The 23,244-nt window shown below is 41.9% G+C and overlaps 1 protein-coding gene across 4 annotated transcripts in view; it reads left to right on the top strand.

The window, feature by feature from the left end:
• The window catches only part of CFAP53 (cilia and flagella associated protein 53), a 33,454-nt gene extending 11,353 nt beyond the window's left edge, over window positions 1-22,101 (top strand). For 2 of the 4 annotated variants that reach the window (XM_071219550.1, XM_053912285.2), the window contains exons 5-9: window positions 3,943-4,246; window positions 8,303-8,521; window positions 13,124-13,340; window positions 17,280-17,382; window positions 20,057-22,099. In XM_071219550.1, coding sequence (XP_071075651.1) covers window positions 3,943-4,246; window positions 8,303-8,521; window positions 13,124-13,340; window positions 17,280-17,382; window positions 20,057-20,285 — 1,072 coding nt within the window. In that variant the 3' untranslated portion in view covers window positions 20,286-22,099. Of the gene's footprint in view, window positions 1-3,942; window positions 4,247-8,302; window positions 8,522-13,123; window positions 13,341-17,279; window positions 17,383-20,056 lie in introns of all 4 variants that reach the window. The other 2 variants (XM_024580269.4, XM_053912286.2) reach the window with 2 other exon arrangements.
• Window positions 22,102-23,244: the final 1,143 nt, after the last annotated feature.

The following is a 23,244-nucleotide window of genomic DNA, read 5'->3' as shown; positions in this document are numbered from 1 at the left end:
GTAGCATGTAGGGAGAAAACATTTGATGTTTATTTTTTATCTCATCTTTTCATTTTAATTTTTGCACATACTTAATAATTTATGTTATAGTAACAACTGCATACAGTTTATAAATAATAAGCATATTTGCGGGCACTTACAATTTTTTACTGGAAGGGATACATAATCAAAAAAGTTTGAAAAACTGCTGATCTGAAGAAATACTTAATATGGGCACCTTCATATAGTGTTATTTCAGGCTTTTTTAGCAGCAGGCATCATCAACTGCCTTAACATTTTGGGACTCTGATTTTATAGTAAGGGAGGGAATTACCTTAAGGAAATCATCAGAGATAAGCAGAAAGAGGTACGTTTAAGAATATTCATTGTGCCCTGGCTGCTGTGGCTCAGTGGATTGAGCATGGGCTGTAAACCAAAGGGTTGCCAGTTCAATTCCTAGTCAGGGCACATGCCTGGGTTGCGGGCCAGATCCCCAGTTGGGGCCATGTGAGAGGCAACCTCACACTGATGTTTTCTCTTCCTCTCTTTCTCCCTCCCTTCTCCTCTCTCTATAAATAAATAAAATCTTTAAAAAAATATTCATTACAATGTTATAATAGAAGTCAGAAGTAACCTATATGGCCCTGGCGAGCTAAGTCAGCAATATGCCAAGGTTGAAGGTTCAATCCCCGGTCAGGGCCGATACAAGAATCAACCAATGAATGCGTAAATAAACAGAACAGCAAATCAATGTTTTTCTCTCCTGTCTCTCTAAAATCAATACCTTTATGTTCATCAAAAAAGGAAGTGTATCAGTAAACTGTGATATGCTCATAGGCTCCAGCCTGTATTACACAGCTTAGTAAACTCATAAGTTTTTGAAGTTAGGAATTATTTTTAAGAATATTTCCTGAGAAAACATTTTTTTAGTATCTTCTTTTTTTCTTTATTTTTTATTGTTTATGCTATTACAGTTGTTCCCACTGTTTTCCCCTTTGCCCACCTCCACCCAGCCCCCATCTGCTGAGTCCTTTTTTCTTAAGATTTTGTTTATTTATTTCTAAAGAGGGGGAAGGGAAGGAGAAAGAGAGGAAGAGAAACACCAACGTGAGAGAGAAACATCAATTGGTTGCTTCTCATACGTGCCCCAACCAGGGACTGAACCCACAACCCAGGCATGTGCCCTGACCACGAATGGAACCAGCAACCTTTTGCTTTGTGAGATGATGCCCGACCAACTGAGCAGCACCAGTCAGGGAGGAAATGTTTCTAATATAGTATTAAGTAGAAAAATTAAGATACAAGGAGATATTGATATAGGTGTATAGTTATACAGAATGACCCAATTCTAGTAAAAATCACATACACAAGATTGGAAAGAAATACTAATATGCTAATGGCAGTTATTTCTTGGCAGTGGGATTAAGTATTTTTAGTGTCTTCATACCTTTCTATATTTTTCAGTTTTTCTATAATGAGCATGTATTAGTTTTGTATTAAGGAAGAAGGAGGATATTCTTAAAAGCAAAAATATAATAAGCCATACTTGTTATTCTTAGGTCTTAGATTTTTATTATTATTTTTTTAAAATTTAATTTTATTTTTCAATTGCAGTTTACATTTAATATTATTCTGTATTAGTTTCAGATGCACAGTATAGTGGTTATACAGTCATATACTTTACAAAGTGATTCCTCAATATTTCACGTGCCCACCTGGTACTTGAGTATTGCAATAATTAGTTATTGCAATATTGTTAACTTTATTCCCTACGATGTACTTTACATCCCCGTGGCTATTTTGTAACTACCAATGTGTACTTCTCAATCCCTTCAACTTTTTCACCCAGTCCCCAAGTCCCCTCCCTTCTGGCAACCATCAGTCTGTTCTTTGTGTCTATAAGTCTCTATCAATTTTGTTTGTTTATTTTTTTCTTTAGATTCCACATAAAAGTGAAATCATATGGTATTTGTCTTTCTCTGTCTGACTTATTTCACTGAACATAATACCTTTGAGACCATCTATGCTGTCACAAATGTTAAGATTTCATTCTTTTTTGTGTTTGAGTAAGATTCCATTGTGTGTGTGTATATATATATATACACATATATATATATATGTATATATATATATATATCTCACAGCTTTTTTTATCCACTTATCTGTTGATGGACACTTGGGTTGCTTCCATATGTAGGCTATTGTAAATAATGCTGCAATGAACACAGAGGTGCACATATTCTTTCAAATTAGTGTTTTGGGTTTCTTTGGATATATCCCCAGAAGTGGAACTGCTGGGTCATAAGGCAGTTCTATTTTCAATGTTTTTTAGGAATCTCTGTACTGTTTTCCATAGGTGGCTGCACCAATCTGCATTCCCACCAACAGTGCACAAGTGTTCTTTTTTCTCTACACCCTCGCCAACACTTGTTGTTTGTTGATTTACTGATGACAGCCATTCTGACTGGGCTGAGATGGTATCTCATTGTTGTTTTAGATATGTATTAATTGAATAATTTTTTAGGGTAGGAGTCATAGGGTTGGGAAAGAGTTTAATAAATTACCATGGTCAATTCTGATCAAATTTCACTAATGAATTTCAGACAAATGAATTCATTTTTCAATGTTAAAGTGTTTTGTTTTGTTTGATAACCTAGTATTTTCAGCTTCTGTTTTCTCTTGAGCCTTAGGTAACTGCTGGTAATCACTAATGTTCCTAACAAGCAGGACTATATCAGCTAACCCCACAATTATTTATCGGGCATTGTGTAGGTGGTATGGGGAATATATTCCTGAAATACAGTCCTAAGTCCCAGCACTCAAAGCAAATCCAGTTTAGTTAGGGAAACGAGGTAAATCCTCATCGAATGGTGAACAGTACTCAACAGTATTTGATAAATGTCAATTTGTGAGGTATTGATCACTCTTGCAACGAGAGTTTAGACCTCTTTCTTTCGGTCTTAGAGATTAAAATTTCATCACAATTTCCATATTGAGCCTATTCTCCAACTCCAGCTTCTTGGTGCTGAATTTGATTTAGAAACCAGGAAGACTTGATATTTAAAAACTTTGCCTTCAATCAGAGGTTCTTAGGACTTGGCAGTGTGCTAGAGCCTCCTGAGTGCTCTGGAAAAGGGCAGAAGCCTGTGTCCTACCCCCAGGTATTCTGATTTATCTAGTCTGGCCTGGGAGTCAGTGAGGAGGAAGTGGGGAGTGGGATTGTGAATGTATCCCTCAGTAATTCTAAAGTGTAGACATTGCTGAACATCAGAGGGCTCAATGAAGAACTTTTGAAGAAATGGAGTTACCAAGACTGAAAGAAAGGGTGAGGTCTAAACACGTATGGAGAGAGCATTTCTTCTGGAATGATGAGAGAAGCCTGCGTGTGTACAGGCCACGCTGGCAGAAACCCCTCCGGTGGACATGTGCCCTGCCAGGAGTCCCCGGGCAATGGGGAAGCTCCACCGAAATATGCCGACTCTCCCCTTGGATCTTTCCTTGGATGTGCATGTGGGATCTCTTCCTACCAAAGCCTAAGGGGCCTGCCTCTCTGCTCTTTCCTCCACAGTAAAAATCATAGTTACCATTTGTTGAACTCTTATTATTCATTCACCAGGCATTTACATCCATTATCTCTGACGCTTACCAGAACCTTAAAAGACAGCTGTTTTATAGAGCAAACAAACAAAACAGGCTCAGATAGGTCAAGTGTTTGATCCAGGGTCACACAGGAAATGTCAACACGAGGTTTCAAAGCCCACGCTGTCTGACCCAGTGCCAGTGTTTTGTCTGCGACAGCATGCTCCCTCCCTTCCTGCTGCTCCCTCACGTCTGCTCTGCTCTGACGGCCTGCATCCAGACCCCTTGCGTTTCTTCTTCAGTTTCTGACTGTACCGACGTGCGCCCAATAGAGCAGTGTCTCATGGAAGACTTGATTTTGTCTTTTTAAAATTCGCCTTTCAGGGAACGCTGTGAAGAGCTCCGCAGCGAACTGTCTTGTATCCACCAGAAGAAGGTGTGCGAGGAGCGGCAAGCGCAGGTTGAATTTAATAAGGAGCTGAAAAGGCAAAAACTGGCGGAAGAGCAGATGTTCTCAAAGCTTTGGGAGGAAGACCGATTAGCCAAGGAAAAGCGAGACGGTGACGAGGCGAGGAGACAGAAAGAGCTGGTGGAGAACACACGCCTGGGGCTGAATGCCCAGGTCACCGCCATCCAGGCACAAAGGCTGGCAGCGCAGCAGCAGAAGGAAGAGGAGGCGCGCCTCGTGGTGGGCCTTTTAAAATGCTTGTCCTGGGATGATCAGCTGAGTGGGGGTAGGACGCACTTCCCAGGCCTGTTACTGTGCTGTTTGCCCAATGGCCTGGGCTGCTTCACAGGGCAACACAGGAGGAGCCTTGGGCTTCAAGGCCCAGCTATCCCATTGCATAGGGCAAGTTACTGAACTACTGTGTCTCGGTTTCTTTAGAAAAATAAGGCAAAAGGCATTTGTTTTGGGAGGGAGAATGATATGGGATCATCAGTGGCAGTGCTTTGGAGGACTAGTGATAATTTGGCAGCATCCCCTGTTCTTTAATACGTAAGTTGACAGTTCCCAAATCCTGTGAAGAACTGCTGTACAACAGCTGCCAACGTCAATAATTTTGTTCCGACAAGACTGTCGCTGCCCCTACTGCAGCCATTTTCAACCGGGGCGCTGCAAGAACTTGTAAAACATACAGCACCTGGCTATTTAGTTACGGGTACTGACATTCTTTCCCTTAGACTGTCAAAGAAAAAATGGCAACAGTCAACGCAACAACAGCCATCTGGTGTGAATGAATCAAAATTATATCTTTTTTGTCAGATCAGTAAAGAATATGTTTTTTGACGTTGCTGAGGAATTTCAGTTTATGTGTGCCATGAGATGAAACAGGTTGAAAACCACTCCCCTACTGTATAGAAATTAGAGTTTCCACTGAAAATGTGTGAAAGCACTTGAAAAAGTAGCAATTTTACATTTGTATAAAGCTCTCAACAACTGATACGTTACTACCACTAAATTTAGGAAAAAGGTATTATTTTCCTGGGAAATCCTAAGTTTTGAAATTTGGAACCATAAAAAAAGTTAAGGAAAGCTAGAAGCCTTCTTCTGGGTTTCAGATGGTTTTCTTTTGATGTGTTTAGTAGACGATGTCTAAATATTTCAGCTTCTCTGAGAAAATCAAACTGGTGGCCCTCCACTGCCTCAAAGACCTGTCCTCTGGTATCCAATACCTAGGGAGCCATTTTCGCTCAATGCTTTGGACACCACGTGTTTTTTTTCTTGCATCAAACAATTCTCTGATTCTGTGTGAACATCAACTAGGTATCCTATAATTTGATTCAATTCTGACACCATGCAGAGATGGTGCCAGACTCAACAGGTTTAGGGGCTCAGTCTCCCCAGACTGCCGGTCACAAGTAGCGGGTCCCCTGGTTACCTGTACTTCTGTCCAACTTGGCTACAAAGTCAGAGGTTCTCACGTCTCCTCTCAGGTTCGATCATTAGCTAAGACAACTCAGAGAACTCAGGAAAATGCTGTCTGTATTTACCATTACTGGTTTATTATAAAGGATGTAACGCAGGGACAGCTGAATGGAAGAGATGCGTAGGGCCAGGGACGGGGTCGGTGCACAGAGTGTCCACGCCCTCTCTGGACACCCTGTGTTCCCAACACCTTGATGTGTTCACCAACCCAGAAGCTCTCCGGATCCCATCATCTGGGGTTTTTAAGGAGATTTTCTTTTCTTTCTTTTTTTTTTGGCATGATTGCTTGAGTCCTTGGCCACTGGTGATTGAACTTCACCCCTGGCCCCTCTCTGCTCCCTGGAGATCGAGGGGTAGAGCTCAAATTGCAAACTTCTAATTACATGGTTTGGTCTTTCTGGTTGTCAGCCCCCATCCTGAAGCTCGAGCTGCCAGTCGTCTCAGTTTGCAAACGGTAGTCTTAACCACTTTAGAGATTCCAAAGGTTGTAGAGCTGTATGCCAGGAACCAGGGACAAAGACCAAATAATTTATTTCTCACTATACCACACCTAGCTATCTATTTCTAAATTTCTTTAAAACCTTTCTGTTGAGCCCCGGCTGGGTAGCCCAGCTGGTTAGAGAGTTGACATGAGGCACCGAGGTTGTGGGTTCGATCACGCTCAGCACACACACGAGACTCACCCAATGAACGCAGAAGTAAGTGAGACACTACATCGGTCAGTCTTTCTCTCTCTCCCCCCAACCCATCTCTAAAAATCAAGAAATAAAAAATTAGAAAACAAAACAAAAAAATTTTTTTAGGAAATAATCTTAGACTCAGAAGAATTTACAAAAAATTGTAGAGTATTCCTGTGTACCCTTATATAACCAAACATTCCTGTACATATGTATATAGATTTACAGTTTTAATACAGATAAATAGTGCACTAATTAATAAATAATAATACAAGAACACACTCTGTTTTGAGTACTCCCAACAGTAACCCTCCTTTTGCCTACCCCTGTGTGTGTGTGTATGTTTATATGTGTGTGTGTGCACAGCTAAAGTTATCCCTTATTTAGCTAAACTATAACCTTTGCATTTCACCAGTTTTTACAGGCCCTATCAGGGGAAGAGGGGTAGTTCTATGAAATTTGACCACGTAGATAGATTTATGTAACCACTCCCAAAATTGGGACACCCAGGACTGTTCCATCACCCAAAGACACTCCTTGCAGCTGCTCCTTTACAGTTGTAACCTCTCGCAAGCCTAACTCCTGGCAGCCACCGATAGGTTCTTTATCACTATTTTGTTGTGATTTTGAGAAGGTTATGTAAATTTGACCTTTTAAAATGTTTTATTATGAACATTTTTAAATGCACAGAAGTGGAGAGTTCAGTGAGCCCCGATGTCCCCGTCTCCCAGTTTCTGTGGCTCCTACATTTTGCCATGTTGGTTTCCTCTGTCCTTCCCATCCCCTCTGCCTTTGTTTTAAAACAAATCCCAGGCATCATATTTCTCCCTTATACATCTCAACAACAACATAATTCAGGATATTCTCTTATACAGTGCCAATGTCAGAAGAAGAGTATTAATAATAATTCATTTTTATCATCTAAAGCCAACATTGAGTTTCCATCATTGTCTCAGTTATTTGACATTTAAATCCGACTCCAAATATGGTTGTTATAAGTCTGTTTTTGAAAGAGCGACTGTGTATTCTTCACTTCAGGTTGAAAGGGGTGCGATAAATTTGTGACATTGGCACAACAGGTGTAAGATTAGAACTCTCCTGGTGCAACCGAAACATGGTAAACTGCTCTGAAGTCCCTCAGTCTTGGACAGTTTCCCCCACCCACCCACCCACCTTGTGGTCGGTTTGGCCGACTGCTTCCTGCTGCCGTGGTCAAGCTAACTGTGAACAGTGTGACCTGCTATTCCCCTGGCTCTCATGTTTGATGCCCACTGCTTTTCCTCAGATACTGCAGAGTATTTTCACTTCAGTGATCAAATCTGGCCCTTACACTTCAGTTGGATTTACTGCTCATGGCATTAATGGAAATGTCTAGCAGTTATAACTCCCCTCTCACAAAACACTAATCACGGCTGTTGGGAATCTCAGTTAAATCAAGTCAAATTGGCATTTGGATCCCATCCTCACTATTGCTACGTCATCTCCTGTCCCAGCTGGGCCAGTCCTTGACCCTCCAGGAGAGTTCTGCTGCCTCTGGCGGGAGGACTAGTGCCTCCGTTACACTGCTCCCAAATTTTCTACCAAACCCACAGTGCCCAACAGCCTTGCTGCCCCAGTTAAAACTGCTTGATTGGCCAGGCAGTAGAGCTGGCCAGGAAGGTCAGAAAGCTAAAAAGAGAGAGAAAAAAAGAGAAATGGGGGAATGCTTTTAAAGAACAAAATGCTTAAAATTTAGTTTTGTGTGTTTAGCTGATGTACACATTTCTGTTTTTGGACTCTTACTGCTGTTCAATAATGTCCCCACGTCTAGGTGTGCAGATGTGCATGGAAGAATACAGCCTAGAAATGTTGGCAGTGGTGCTGAGTGACGGGTACTAGGTTTAATGGTGATTTCTCCTCACACTTTTCCAAATTTTGAACTTGACAACTGCTTATTACCTTATAATTACACACACAGCAATTTCACAAAGCCATAGTGCTGACTGGACAATGAAAAGGGGAGTTTTATTCCTTATAGTCCCTCTAGCTCCAGGTGTGTATGTTTCCAAGAAACCCTTTTCTCTCATCTCCTAAATGCAGTGCGCTCATTTGTTTTGTCCAGCTGTACTGAGGCTTTATCTTCCTTGTTGTTCTACCTTAGGAAAATGACAAAGCTCAGGTGAAACTTGAAGATGAGCAGGATAAGCTAAAGAAACAGAAGACAAAGCAGGAAATTAGGATCACTTTGCAAAAAGCCCTCCAAGAAAAGATAGAACGTATTCAGCAGGAACACAGACAAGAGCAGGACTTGGACCTGAAGCTGGTGCACAGAGCCTTGCAAGACTTACAGGAAGAGGCAGATAAAAAGAAGCAAAAAAGAGTAAGACATTTATTCAGTGCCTACTACATGCTGGATGGGGTTCCTTGTTGAGCTCTCAGTCTTACAGGAGCCAGCCACGTGTAGAATGGACCACAGCAAGTGCTGCTCTAAGTGCGGCATCAGCTGCATCGGAGCACGGTGGAAATAGAAATTCATGGGTGCCCGAATCAGAATCTGTAAGTCCAGATCCTGGCAGGGGCAAGGAATCTGCGTTTTAGCAGGATCCCTCACATTACTCAGATCATCACTGAGTTTCGAGAGCTCCTAGTCGATAGCATGGTGTTGGCACTGGGGTGGCAGGATGGGATCACAGGAGGAGGAGTGACGGAGTGTGTCAGGGAGCTGGGAGGACATCCCTGAGAACGTGATACTTGGGTTGGACCTTGGAGGGTATGTAAAGCTTCGTCAGGCAAGGAGGGTAGAGAGAAGCATTCCGGTGGTTTTTTTAGCTGTCTATTCCTTTGAAATTTGTGTGAAACTCTTAAGGGTGTCAAGCTTTTCCTATTGTACTATTTTTTGTAGGCTATTTTTTAGAGTGCTTTTATGTTCACAGCAAAATTGAGCAGAAGACAGAGATTTCCTATAGCTTCCTAGCCTCACAAATGCAAAGGCTCCCTCATTATCAACCTCCCCTACCTACCAGAGGGGTGCATTCATTGCAATTGATTAACCTCCGTTGATATCATTGTCACCCACAGTCCAGAGTTTACATTAAGGCTCGCTCTTGGTGTTGCACATTCTATGGGTTTGGACAAATGCATAATGACACGTGTCCACCACGACAGTGTCACACAGAGCAGTTTCACTGCCCTAAAACTATCTCCATAGTTTTGCCTTTTCCAGAATCTCATGTGGTTGGAATCATACAGTATGTAGCCTTCTTAGATTGGCTTATTTCACTACGCAGTATGCATTTAAATTTCCTATCTTTTCATGGCTTGATAGCTTATATCCTTTTAGCACTGAATAATATTCCACTGTGCGGATGTGCCAGTTTACTTATCCATTCACCTACTGAAAGACACCCTGGGCTGCCTCCAGGTTTGGGTGATTATGCATAAAGTTGCTGTACACATTCATGTGTAGGTTGTGGTGTGGACATAAGTTTTTAACTTGGGTAAATACAAAGAGAGCTGTTGTTGGATCATATGGTAGAAACATGTTTAGTTTTGTAGAAAGCTGCCAAACAGTGTCTTCCAAAGTGTCTGTACCTCTTTGCGTTCCCACCAGCAGTGAATGAGGGCTCGTATTACTCCACATTCTCATCAGCTTTGGGTTGTCAGTGTTCTGGACTTGGGCCATTGCAATAGATGCATAATGCTCTCTCGTTGTTTTAATTTGTGTTTCCCCGATGATGTATGATGTGGCGCATTGAGGGTTCTGAACCCAGTTTCAGTATGAGGAGGTGGGGGGTTTTCCAAGCAATGGTCAGGACCTCAGCTGGGTGTCCTACAATTCAATGCAACTCTGACACTGTTCACCCAGAGATAGCATCAGATTGCACAGGTACAGGGCTCCGTTCTACAAGACCTGCCTCTACCTCAGGCACCAATTGCAAGCCCAGGCTGTTAACTGTGCTTCTGACTACCAGCTGCAAATTGGAGCTTCCAACAACTCAAATGCCAACTGCAAGTTCAGGTTGTAACCTGTGTTTCTGACCAACTGGCTATAAATCAGAGGTTTCCACAACCCCCTCCTTGGGCTTGATTAATTTTCTAGAGCAGTGACAGAACTTAGGAAACCCATTTACTCACTACATTATCAGTTTGTTACAAAGGATAATAAAGGATGGAAATCAACACAAAAGAAGGGACACACAGGTTCTAAACAAAGGAGCTTTCGTCCTCACATTGCTTGGGACCCGGCAAGGTGGAACATGAAAGTGTTCTGGTTCCCTGACCTGGACGCCCTCCAAACCCTGCCCTTTTGGATTTTTATGGAGGCTTCATTACACAGACACGGTGGATTAAATCACTGGCCGTTGGTGATTGATTCAACTTCCAGCCCCTTTCCCCTCTCTGGAGATCAGGGTGTTTGGACTGGAGTTCTAACCCCCTAAACACGTGATTGGTTCCCCTGGCAACCAGCCCCCAACCTTAAGTGCTGTCCAAAAGTCACCTCATTAACATAAGACACCTGTCTCACTTTCATTACTTAGGAAATCCTAAGAGTTTTAGGAGCTCTGTGCCAGAAATGGGACCAAACACCAAATCACCAAATATATATTTCTTACTATAAATTGTTCCCAATGTTACAAGCATCATGAAATCACATGTGATGTGATCTTTGGACTGTCCTCTTTCACTTAGCATAATGTTTTCAAGGTTGATCCATGCTGTGCTATGGGTGAGTACTTCACTCCTTTATATGGCTGAATAATATTCCATCGTGTGGATAATGCCCCATTTTGTTTATTCATTTGTCAGCTGATGGATATTTCAGCTGTTTCTACTTTTTGGCTATCATGAATAATGCTACTGTTATCGTTGATGTGTAAGTTTTGGTTTGGAGATAGGTATGTTTTTGTCTCTTTTGGGCATGTAACTAGGAGTAGAATTACTGAGTCTTAGGGTAACTCTTTTAAGCTTTTGAGTAATTGCCACGTTATTTTCCAAAGTGGCTTCACCATTTTGTATTCTCACTAGCAGTATCTGAGGGTTCTGACTTCTTCATATGCTCAGTGATACTTATTGTTTGCCTTTGTTTTAACCATCCTAGTGTGTCTGAAGTGGTATGTCTTTTTATGGTATGTGATTTTGATTTGCATTTTCCTAATGACTAGTAGTGGTGTGTCTCTTTTCCTATGCTTATCGACCATTTGTGTATCTTCCTTGGAAAAGTCTATTTGAAGTCTATTGTATAGACTTCTTAAAGAAGTTTATTCAAGTTATTTGCCTAATTTTCACTTGGATTATTTGTCTTTCCATCATTGAGTTGTAAGAGTTCTTTATATGTTCTACAAATTCCCTTACATACGTGGTTTGTAAATATTTTTTCTTATTCTGCTTTCTTGATGGTGAACTTCGAAGTACAAAAGTTTTTAATTTTGAGAAAGTCCAATTTATATTTTCTTTCGTTGCTTTTGCTATCATCTCTAAAAAACTGTTTCTAGGCCCAGATCACAAAGATGTTTTCTTGTTAGTTATATAGTTTTAGCTTTTACATTTGGGCCTTTGATCCATTTTTTGAGTTAAAGTTCGTACATGGTGTGAGGCAGAGGTCCAGCTTCCTTCTTTGGCATGTGGATATCCTGTGGTCCCAGCGCCATTTCTTGAAGAGACTCCTTTTTCCCTTTGGAATTGTCTTGGCACCCTTGTCAAAAATCCAGTAACAGGAAACGTGAGGGTTTATTTTTGGACTTTCACTTCTATTTCATTACCTGTGTGTCCATCCTTATGCTCCATCACTAGTTTATATGTCTTTATCACTGTAGTGAGTTTGAAATCAGGAAGTGTGAATCCTTCAACTTGGTTCTTATTTTTCAAATTGTTTTGACTGTTCTGGCTCCCTTCCATTTTCAAATGAATTTAGGATCACTTCACCAATTTCTACAAAGAAGACAACTGGGATTTTGATAGAAATTATTTTGAATCTCTAGACCAATTTGGGGACAATTACCATTTTAACAATATTGTCTACTGACCCATGAACATAGAATGTCTTTTCATTTATTGAGGTCTTCTTTGATTTATTTCAATAACATTTTTTAGTTTTAAGAGTATAAGTCTTGCTTTTCTATGTTAAATTTATTCCTGAGTAAGCATGAGACTGTGCATACAAGCCGTTGTGATAGCCCCGCTCCACTCTCAGGCCTTGCTAGTCCTGCCTCAGATCTATGGGATTCTCAAAAGAGAGCAGATCAGAGATCGGATGGAACAGCACAAATACAAAACTGTGGACGATGGAGAAGCCAGCTGAAAGGTCTTTTTTATCAAGCCCAGTTGACAGCCTTAGCTGCACATTAAAATCACCTGGAGAACTTAAACACTATCCATTAGATAGGAAACTTTGGAGGTGAGACTCAGCCCTCACTACTTTTCAGAGCTCCCCAGGTGACGCCAAAGTGTAGCTAAGAGTGAGAGTTGCTGTTATAAAGTATCAGGTGACTGACTCGAAGTTTAGACAGAGACAGTGCTATAATAGTAGTAGTGACTGACTTTGTTCATCAGGTTTAGACAAACATCTAAAATTCATCTACCTAAATTAAAATAACCGAAAATGAAGCTGTATAATTGCAAATTATTTTGAAACTGCTTTGAGAGACACTTTGGGATAGTGTTTGAAGCAACTCATTCAACAATATATTTTAAAACATTTCATACAGATACAAATAATAGTACAAAGAACCCCAGGCATCCCTTACCTAGTTTCAACAATATTCATCAGCTAATGACCATTCTTGTTTCATCTATACCCCCACACATCCACCCCACCACTCCTAGATATTTTGAAATAAGCCCTTGACATAATATTGCATCTATAAATATTTCAGTAGTAGTTTTTAAAACATTGAGAGGTAGCTCTAAAAGATCGTTTTAAATGTCCGCAGTATCATTATCCCACCTAAAAGTTCTAACATGCAGTAATTTTTGTGTTGTGTAGGAAGCTATAATAAGAGAACAGAAGACATATCGTCAATATCTGGCACAGTGCCGTGAGGAAGAAAATGCTCAGGAGAAAGAATTGGATAGAATATTGGAGGAAGAGAAGGCAAAGAAGTTGGCTGAGAAGGACAAGCAGCTGAAACTTGAAAAGGAGGCGAGGAAGCAACTTGTGAATGAGGTCATGTGTACAAGAAAACTTCAGGTTCAAGAAAAGTGTAAGGAAATAAATTATAATTATGTTTTAATTGAGCCTCGTTAAATTCAATGTAAAGTAACACCTTTATTGTTTATATTTATTTTTTCAATATTCATATATTTATATTGAATAAACAAATATTTTAAATGAATAAATGTCAATATTCAATATATTTATATAGACACATAAAATTATAATTATGTTTTTGTTTTATTGATTATGCTATCACAGTTGTCCCATTTTTTTCTCCCCTTTCTCCCCCTCTGCCCTGTACCCCCTTCCTCCAGCATTCCACCCCCTTCGTTCATGTCCATGGGTCATACATATAAGTTCCTTGGCTTCTCCATTTCCTATACTACTCTTAACCTCCCCCTGTCTATTTTCTACCTACCAATTATGCTTCTTATTCCCTCTACCTTTTCCCCCATTCTCCCTCTGCCCCCTCCCCACTGATAACCCTCCATGTGATCTCCATTTCTCTGATTCTGTTCCTGTTCTATTGTTTGCTTAGTTTGCTTTTATTTTTGTTTTTGTTATTTAGGTTCAGTTGTTGATGGTTGTGAGTTTGTTGTCATTTTACTATTCATAATTTTGATCTTCTTCTTTTACTTAGATAAGTCCCTTTAACATTTCATATAATAAGGGCGTGGTGATGATGAACTCCTTTAACTTGACCTTATCTGGGAAGTGCTTTATCTGCCCTTCCATTCTAAATGAAAGCTTTGCTGGTACAGTAATCTCGGATGTAGGTCCTTTCATGACTTTGAATACTTCTTTCCAGCTCCTTCTTGCCTGCAAGGTTTCTTTTGAGAACTCAGCTGATAGCCTTATGGGAACTTCTTTGTGGGTCAATCTTTCCTTTTCTCTTGCTGCTTTTAAGATTCTCTCCTTATCTTTAATCTTGGGTAACTTAATGAGGATGTGCCTTGGTGTGTTCCTTCTTGAGTCCAACTTCTTTGGGATTCTCTGAGCTTCCTGGACTTACATGTCTATTTCCTTCACCAGATTGAGGAACATTTCCTTCATTATTTTTTCAAGTAAGTTTTCAATTTCTTGCTCTTCCTCTTTTCCTTCTGGCACCCTTATGATTCAGATGTTGGAATGTTTAAAATTGTCCCAGAGGTTCCTAAGCCTCTGCTCATTTTTTTTGAATTCTTGTGTCTTTGTTCTGTTCCGGTTGAAGGGTTTTTTTTTCCTTCTGCTCCAAACCGTTGATTTGAGTCCCGATTTCCTTCCCTTCGCTGTTGGTTCCCTGTATATTTTTCCTTATTTCACTTTGCATAGTCTTCACTTTTTCCTCCATTTTGCATCTGTACTCAACCATTTCTGTTAGCATCATGATTACCAGTGTTTTGAACTCTGCATCTGATAGGTTGTCAATCTCCTCATTGCTTAGTTCTTCTTCTAGAGTTTTGACCTTTTCTTTCATTTGGGCCATATTTCTTTGTCTCGGTGCACCTGTTACATTGTAAGGGATGGAGCCTTAGGCATTTGCCAGGGTGGGGCAACCAACGTCGCTGTGTTGTGGAGCTGTATGTGGGAGAGGGGTCAGAGAGGGAGCAATGCCGCTTGCTTGGTTCTTGCCCTGCTCTCAGTCACTTCCCCCACTACCCACAAGCGAATGGTGTTCTTCTGGTGCTGATTCCCAGATAGGTGGGTTTGTGTGCATTCTAGCAGCACGTGGGTCCCCCAATGGACTCTCCCGTGAGACTGAGAGTTTCTCCCACTGCCACAACACCCACAGGTTTTTATAACCAGAGGCTTTATTTCCCTGTGCTGGAACCCTGTATTCCATGGTCTGTCTCACTCCCCAGTTGTTCCTCCTGGCTTATCTGCACATGAATGTGGGACCACTGGGTCTGCCAGCCACCCCTTGTCAATGTGTCCTCTCCGCTCCAGCTGCCTGTCTCTGCCCCTCCTACCAGCCTGGATGAATATTTCTTTAACTCCTTGGTTGTCGGACTTCCATACAGTTCAATTTTCTGGCAGTTCTGGGTTTTTTTTTGTTTTTAAATTGGTTGTTGTCCTTCTTTTGGTTGTGCAAGCAAGCGAAGCGTATCTACCTACGCCTTCATCTCAGCCAGAAGTCTCCTATAATTATGTTTTAATTGAGGCAAATTAAAATTCACCTTAAGTCACAACCAAAACATTTTTTAAGTAGGTATTATGTATGAAATACTGGGAGGGATGTAAAAAGGATTAAGGCAAGATCCCTCCTTGCAGATGTTACCTAATTGTGACTGCATACGTAGGAACATGCTGTATGAAGAGTTTTATATCCCAGCAGACTCTGAGCAGTCATAGTAGAGACTTTCTCAAGGTCGAAGGAACAGTGTGTCCTCTGAATGGTCTGTGCACCTTAGTGTTTATGAAAGGGAGTGAGAAAGTAGGGCAAAGGCTGCCATCTCTCCCCACCACCACCTTTTACCTATCCCTCTTTTCTTTCTGCAGGTGTCTCCATGCCTTCCTCCCTGCATACCCTTGCTTGGGTAGTTTTCTCTGCCTATGATACTTTTGATCTTGAGACATTCTGGACATCCTTCAAGAAAGCTCAAATGTCTCATTCCTGGAGAGGCCCTCTGTGTCATCCAAGTCATAATAAATCCTCTTTCTGGGCCTCTCACGGTATCTTGCTCATGTCTTAGCCCACCATTGTGTTCCCCGAGCTTCAGTGCTTGGCTACACGTGGAAATATTTGTAGAGAGGATGAACTGCCCCCTCAGGTTTCCTCCGCCCCACGTCCAGCCCAGTGAACCGTAGGCAGGAAATGGATGGATTACCGGCAGGGTGCCACACACTTCACACTAGTTGTCTTTGCAAGAGAAAGCTCTCCTTGGCTCCACTGGTGAATTCTCCACTCCAGACCTGGCAACAGCAGCTGAAAATTGTTGAGTCAGTATTAGGTGAAGTGTTAGGAAAATGAAAAGAAAGCTTATAAGCTGAAAAGATTTCTGTTTTCACCCATAATAATGTTTCAGAATGTCCTGAGAAAACAGAAAATTTAAGTATCTGAGACCATTTTTAAACAAGCAAACAAAATCAACCATAATTCCACCAACCCAGGAATAGCTACTATTCACAACTTTGTGTATTTCTTTTCAGTATCTGTAGTGTGTATGTAATTTCCCCTCACAAATCAAGATCATGTTGTACGTATCGTTTTATAGTCTGGATTTTCTACTTATCATTAATATTGTCCTTCAATTCTAAGGTTTGTGATGCTGCCTAGAAATCCATGATAAAAGTGGACTATAGTCATTTTACCTAAACACAACTAGTGGACCCTCAGAACGTCTTGAATCTTTTCACTACCACTTTCACGTTGCGGGCTACCATCATTAGGCAACAGATGACTGCATTACAATGTCCTAAAAGCTCTGTAAATGTTTTTTTTTAAATATTTTGGCTTATATATGATTGTTTAAGATAAGTTTCTGTGAGTGGATTTGGGGAAGTTCTGTACATTTCAGATGTATGTAGCCCATTTGTATTTATCCTTTTGTGAACTCTGTGTTCTTTGTCATTTTTTTCCTATTGGGATGCTTCAGTTTTTCTTATTTAATTTAGAAAAGCCTTTTATACTAAGAGTTTTTCAACACTTTTTTGCAATAAACAAAATCTCTCATTGACATAAGAGAACTCACTCTCAGAGCTCCTTGTCCTGAAGAAGAGGAAGGCGAGCCCTGTTCTAACAGTGCGAGTCTGGTTTGGAGAAGGCTGATCACAGAGTCTCCACGATCAGTGATGGGACAAAACTCTGTAGATCGCAGCGCATACGAACCTAAGCCCTGTTCTTTCCTCGGTGGAGACACCCACCTCTGCCTTATTGATCTACAACCCAGCCCAGTGCTTCTAAGCTCTGCCTTTCTGAAACGAATACGGCACCGATGCCCAGAAAGATGTTAGCAAGCCTTGTCCAAAAAAGTCAGTTAGCAAAATTTGCTTTTGTCTTTTGTAGTGCAACGAAAAGCAAAAGAAAAAGAAGAACGTTCTCTGGAACAGGAACACATAAATGAAGGTCTTAAAGAGCTTAACCGTGAAGAAAGGGAGAATTTTGAAAGGTAAGCTTTTGTTTTCTTCATTATTATTTCCCACCTAAAGACAAAAGAGGAGATTTTTGGCATAGAGGACAATGTGCTGTAATTCTTGCATCAGTGACATTATTTTACATCAGTGTAGTTATGCGCTATGTGGCATTTCTACCAACGACAGACCGCATGTGCGTTGGTGGTCCCATGAGATTATAGCAGAGCTGAAAATTTCCCGTCACCTCGTGATGTCACAGCTGTGGTAACGTTGTAGCACAGCTCATTGCTCGAGGGGTTTTGTGGTGATGCTGGCGTAAACAAACCCACTGCGCTGGCAGCTGGATAAAAATACTGTATTCTTTGTTTCTCTGTTCCTTTTCTATGCTTAGGTGTGTTTGATATGTAAACACCAGGCTCGTAGCCTACGTACGTGGTCAGCCACACCATCTAGGCTTGTGTAGGTGCACTTGGTGACGTTTGCAGAGCAATGAAACAGCTAACGACACACATCTCGTATATCCCCGCTGTTACGTGACACGTGACTGTATTACATTTGTCCTCAAAGCTCAAATCAGTTTAGAGAATTTCATGTTAAGATAAATACTAACTGTCTCGGTAAGTTTAAATTCTTTTACTATGGTGTGCATTCTGATTATCCACATTGGGTATCGAGGTGGATGAACATCTTTAAAAAATAACATAAATTAGAAACAAGCTTTTTTTAAAAAATTTTTATTTTATTTTAGAGAGAGGGGAAGGGCAGGAGAAAAAGAGGGAGAGAAACATCAGTTGATTGCTTTCTGCCTTCTGCCAGTGCCCCGGCCGTGCAGAACACAGAGCCTGCAACCAGGCATGTGCCCTGACTGGTGACATTTCGGTTTGCAGGGTGATGCCCAACTGGGCCGCACCGGTAAGGGCAGAAACAAGGCACCAGTCCTAAGTCCTAATGAAATAACAAGACAATTCCACCCGCTCCACCCCCCAACCCCATGACAAAAACCCTGAAAATAGAATCTGCCACAGAAACATATACATTCCATACTCTTCATTTCTAATAAAAGCGGATATTTAAAATGTGGCTTATAGCTCTGGCTGGTGTGGTTCAGTGGAATGAGCACCAGCCCGGGAACCAAAGGGTGGCTGCTTTGATTGCCAGTCAGGGCACGTGCCTGGTTTGCAGGCCAGGTCCCCAGTAGGGGGTGCACAAGGGGCAACCTCACATTGATGTTTCCCTCTCTCTCTCCCTTCCCTTCTGTCTAAAAATAAATAAATAAAATCTTAAAAAATAAAAATCAAAATGTGGTTTTTATAGATTGTAAAATGATATAACTGCTGTGGATAACATTATGAAATTTCCTCAAAAAATTAGTAATAGAACCATCATATTGTTGATGTAAGAAATGTTCAAACCTGTAGAAAATTTGTGTAAGTGTGTATTTGAGCCAAAACTGATAACAGTTGCCAGGAAGCAAAATCTCAAATGCTAATGACAGTTTCACAGTTTCTTTTCTGCAATTGGAATAAACAAGGGAAGGGAAGGAAGATTACCTAAGTGTGGGAGAAAGCAAGGATTATAGGCAGTTAACAAGATTACCTGCTTTCTTGAGGGTGGTTATGCTTATTTCAGAGGTGTGTCAACCTATTTGCTTGGGGCGTGACTACTCATTTAGGAATTTATGGTCAGGTCATCTTGTGAAGTCACTTCCCACGGAACTCCTTTTTCGTCCAGGATATGATCCAGCAGTCTCACTTCTGGTACATACCCAAAATAATGAGAAGCAAGAACTTGGAGAGATATCTGCATGGCCATGTTCATAGCACCGTTCACAGTAGCCACGAGGCAGAAATAATCCAAATGTCCGTTAGCAGATGCATAGATAAAATGCGGCATATGTACACAATGGAGTATTATTATGCCTTAAAAAGGAAGGAAATTCTGGCCCTTTAACATGGGTGAACCTTGAGGACATTATGCCAAGTGGAATAAGCCAGTCCCAAATTATAAACACCGTATGGCTCTCCTTATGTGAGACACCTGGAATAGTCAAGTTCAGAGACAGCAGACAGCCTGGTGGCTACCGAGGGCTGGGGGAGGGGGAAGGTGAGTTTCTATTGTTCGGTGGGCATGGAGGTTCAGATCTGTGAGACGAGACAGTCCTAGAGACCTATTGCACAACGATGTGAATAAATACCCTCGTACTGAACACTACTGAACCGGACACTTGAGAACGGTTAAGTGGTAAATTTTACATTATGTGTTTTTTACCACGATAAAAAGAAATGACACTATACATTTTAAGACGTGACGTATATATTGAACATGTTGCTTATATATGGAGGAAGTTGTCTAGTTAACCCGGAGCAGAATGAGGCACACTGGCCGGCCGTGTGAGACCAGCCTGGGCCCGGGTCACCAGCCCTGGGAGAGGAGTGAGAGAGGGGTGGAAAGAGGCCCAGACTCTCCACATTGCAGTACATTTTTTTGAAATTTTCCTTCCCTGAAATCAGTGTTTTCTAAGATTATCTTATTGTGTCTTATTGTGTAATGAACACATTCTTGAGTTTGTCATTTCTTTTTCCCCATTCATACTGATTTCAATGGGAATTTTAATTTGACTTCACCAATTATATTTTAATTGTAATGCCCTAAACAAACCCAAATGCTTACTTTTACAATTTTATTGCTGTGACATTTCTAATACTGTAGACGCTCCAACTTAGCCCGAGAGTACCGGAAGCAACTTCAGATGCAAATGTCCTACCAGCAGCAGGCCCGGGAGGCAGAGAAGGAGGAGGAACGCCGGGAGGTGGAGGCCGGGATGGCTGCGAACAAGGTCTGCCAGGACAAGATCCAGGAGCTGCTGTGCGCCCACCGAGTGCAGCTCCGAAACGTCCACCCCATGCGGAGGGCATGCTCTGTTCAGTTTCCACCATAGTTTTGTAAACACCAACTTTTTCTGCAGTCTTTCAGTATTTTTAACTGCAGTATGCTCAGTGTATGTTCCTTTGAACTCATAGATAAACTTCTTTTTTCTGAGTTTGCATAATGATACATACTTTTGTTCCTTTTCTAGATTTCACAGACTTACAAATCTGAATGGCCTATTTCATATCACAATTATTTTCCTAACTTACCCCCATGACTCCATTCTTGCTCGTTTACTAAGAGCTACACTTTCTGTTACCTGTCTGCCCATGTGCCCCTTCCTCTTGTCTCCTTTCTCTTCTCTCTCACAAACACAATTCACCATACTTTTTGCAGGCAGAGCTGGGATGATCAGCCACTCTCATTAACCCTCTTCTTCAGTCATTAAACAAATATTTACTGAGTGCCTCCCACATGCCAGGAACTATTCTGATCTGAGACTTCAGCAAGAAGAAGACAAACCCTTCACTCTCATGGAGCTAACATCCTAGTGGAGGAAACCGAGAGATAACTGCTGTAAAGCAGGAAATGGCAGGAGTGTGACTTTATTTTATGTGGATGACCAGAGAAGATCTCTTTGAGCAGCTGACACTTGAACGAATGGGTCATGTAGTTATCTGGGGAGAAACATCCCGGGCAAAGAGCCAGGGCAAGGGCACTGGGGCAGAAGTCTCCTAGTGCATTTGAGGGGTAGCATGTGTGCTGGAGCAGAGGGAGCGAGGGGAGAGTGGTAGATTAATGAGAAGGGTAGTGAGACCAGACCATGTATGGCCTTGCAGCCATGGCGAAGACTGGCTTTCACCTGGCAATACGAAGCTGTATAGGGTTTCTATTTTTTAAGATTTTATTTATTTTTAGAGAGAGGGGGAGGGAGGGAGACAGAGAGGGAGAGAAACATCAGTGTGTGGTTGCCTCTTGCTGTTACAGGGTTTTGAGTGGAGGAGCACCTGTGAAAGAGGCTTACTGGCTGCTGTGTTGAGAAGACTCCAGGGAGACAGAAACGGGATTCAGATAAGAAGCAGTCACAGTAACCCAGATGAGGGTGATGGTAGTGTGGTGGCCAGCCTCCAAGACAGCCCCTAATGATCCTCTCCTCCTGTGTTCCTGCCTGGTAGAGCCCCCGGCCACCCTGAGTCATGCCTTCCCAAGTGACCAGTAGGACACTGCAGAAGTGACAGGTGTAACTTCAAGTCTAGATCATAGAAGACACTGCAGCTTCTGTCTTAGCCTCTTGGATGGCTCACTCTGAGGGAAGCCAGCTGGCCGCCATGGCTAAGGATAGGGTGCTCAAGAAGCCCTCCTGAGAGGCCCACAGCGGGACGGGAGGGCACTGAAGTCTCACCAAAAGGCTACACAGCTTGCCAGCCGTGGGAGTGAGCTGCCTGGGAAGGCGATCCTTCGCCTCCACACCAGCTGAGCTTTAATGTGACTGTTTCCCTGGCTGACATCTTGAATGGTCAGGCAAGCTTTTCCTAAATTTCCGACCCCAGAAACAGAAAGACATAATAAATGTTTATGGGGTTTTTAAGCCACTGAGGTTTGGGGACTTGTGTTAGATACTGCAGTAGATAACTAGTACCCGCATGTATCTTGGACGAGGGTAGTATCTGGGGCACTGTGAGAGAGCTCATGCTCGGGCTATATGTTGAAGGCAGGGCCGACTGGGTTCGTTGGTGGGTGGACCTGTTGAAGGGGGTAGAGTGGGAAGGTCGAATATGGCCTCTTCACCTTTGGTCTGAGCGGCAACTGGTAAACTGCACTTGCCGTGGGAAACGGTTGACACACCTCTTTTCCTTTTCTTAATGGTGTTTTTTGAAGAGCAAAAGTGTTAAATTTTGATGTTTTAAATTTTAAAAGTTTCAAATTTTGATAAGTTCTGTCCTGTTTTTTCTTTTATGGATCACGTGTTGGGTGACATATCTAAAATCTTTGCGTAACCCAAGGTCACAGAGATTCTTCTATTTTCTTGTAGAAGTTTCAGAGTTTTGTCTTTAACACTGAACCCCATGTTCTATTTTGAGCTCTTTTTTTTGGCAGGACGGGGGAGAGTGTGAAACAATGGTCTAAGTTCCTTTTTTCTCTTTCTTTTTGTATGTGGGTAGCCAGGGGGTCAGCACAGTTTACTGAGAGGCTGGCTGTGGGCAGCTGCATCTGTTTGCTCGATGTGGCTCCTCCGTCCAGGGGTCTGTGGTTTTGCCTCCACTCCCGTGCTGGGATTACAGTAGCATCTTCACCTGGCCCAGGTGAATCCTACCTGCTGCCTGAAACGCTGACCCTGTTTGGTGGGGGATTGAGGCCTGGGAATCTTGGGCACTCTCTAAAATATGTACACTTACTGTACATTTTTTTTAAAAGGTAGAAGTGAACATCCTCATATTCCTGACATTCAACATTATAGTTCTGGTCACTTCTCTGAGTTTCCTCCCAGGGAACTCGCTCAGGGACGTTATTTGGAAACTTACCTTTGCATGGCAAAGTCTGCCCTGTTGCTCTGCAGGCCCAGTTCGCAGGGAACGAGGCCACGCCGCGGTCTCCCGAGCTAGCGAGCTGTGGTTCGTTAGACACCGGGCTTTGTTTCACGTGCGTCCCTGCTATCGATTATACCGTAGCAACAGCGTTCATTGGAATTATTTCCTCAGGTCCAATTAATCCCTTGGAGCGGGATTTCTGGGTCAAAGGGGATGGATACTTCACTTTCAAGAGCCACATTTGCAAAGGCAGTTTTTAGAGATGTAAACTTTTTAGAGAAATGTTTTCAGGGCCAATTGGTATTCTCTCTGAAGATTTAAAATTTATTTAAGCAAATTGTCAGCTAGACTCTGAAAGGTTTTTGGTTTTGTTTTTTGGGTTTTTTAAAAAACCTTCCTACCCATTCATCCACTTTTGTCCGATCTCTGTGAATCTATTTCCTCCATCAAGTCTCCTGTGGCCAAAGTTAATCTCCAACCCCAAAGTGTGGGGATCCTGAC

The sequence above is a fragment of the Desmodus rotundus genome, chromosome 10 (genome assembly GCF_022682495.2).
Source record: "Desmodus rotundus isolate HL8 chromosome 10, HLdesRot8A.1, whole genome shotgun sequence".
Classification (NCBI taxonomy): Eukaryota; Metazoa; Chordata; class Mammalia; order Chiroptera; family Phyllostomidae; genus Desmodus; species Desmodus rotundus.
This window is presented reverse-complemented; position numbering and strand designations above follow the sequence as displayed.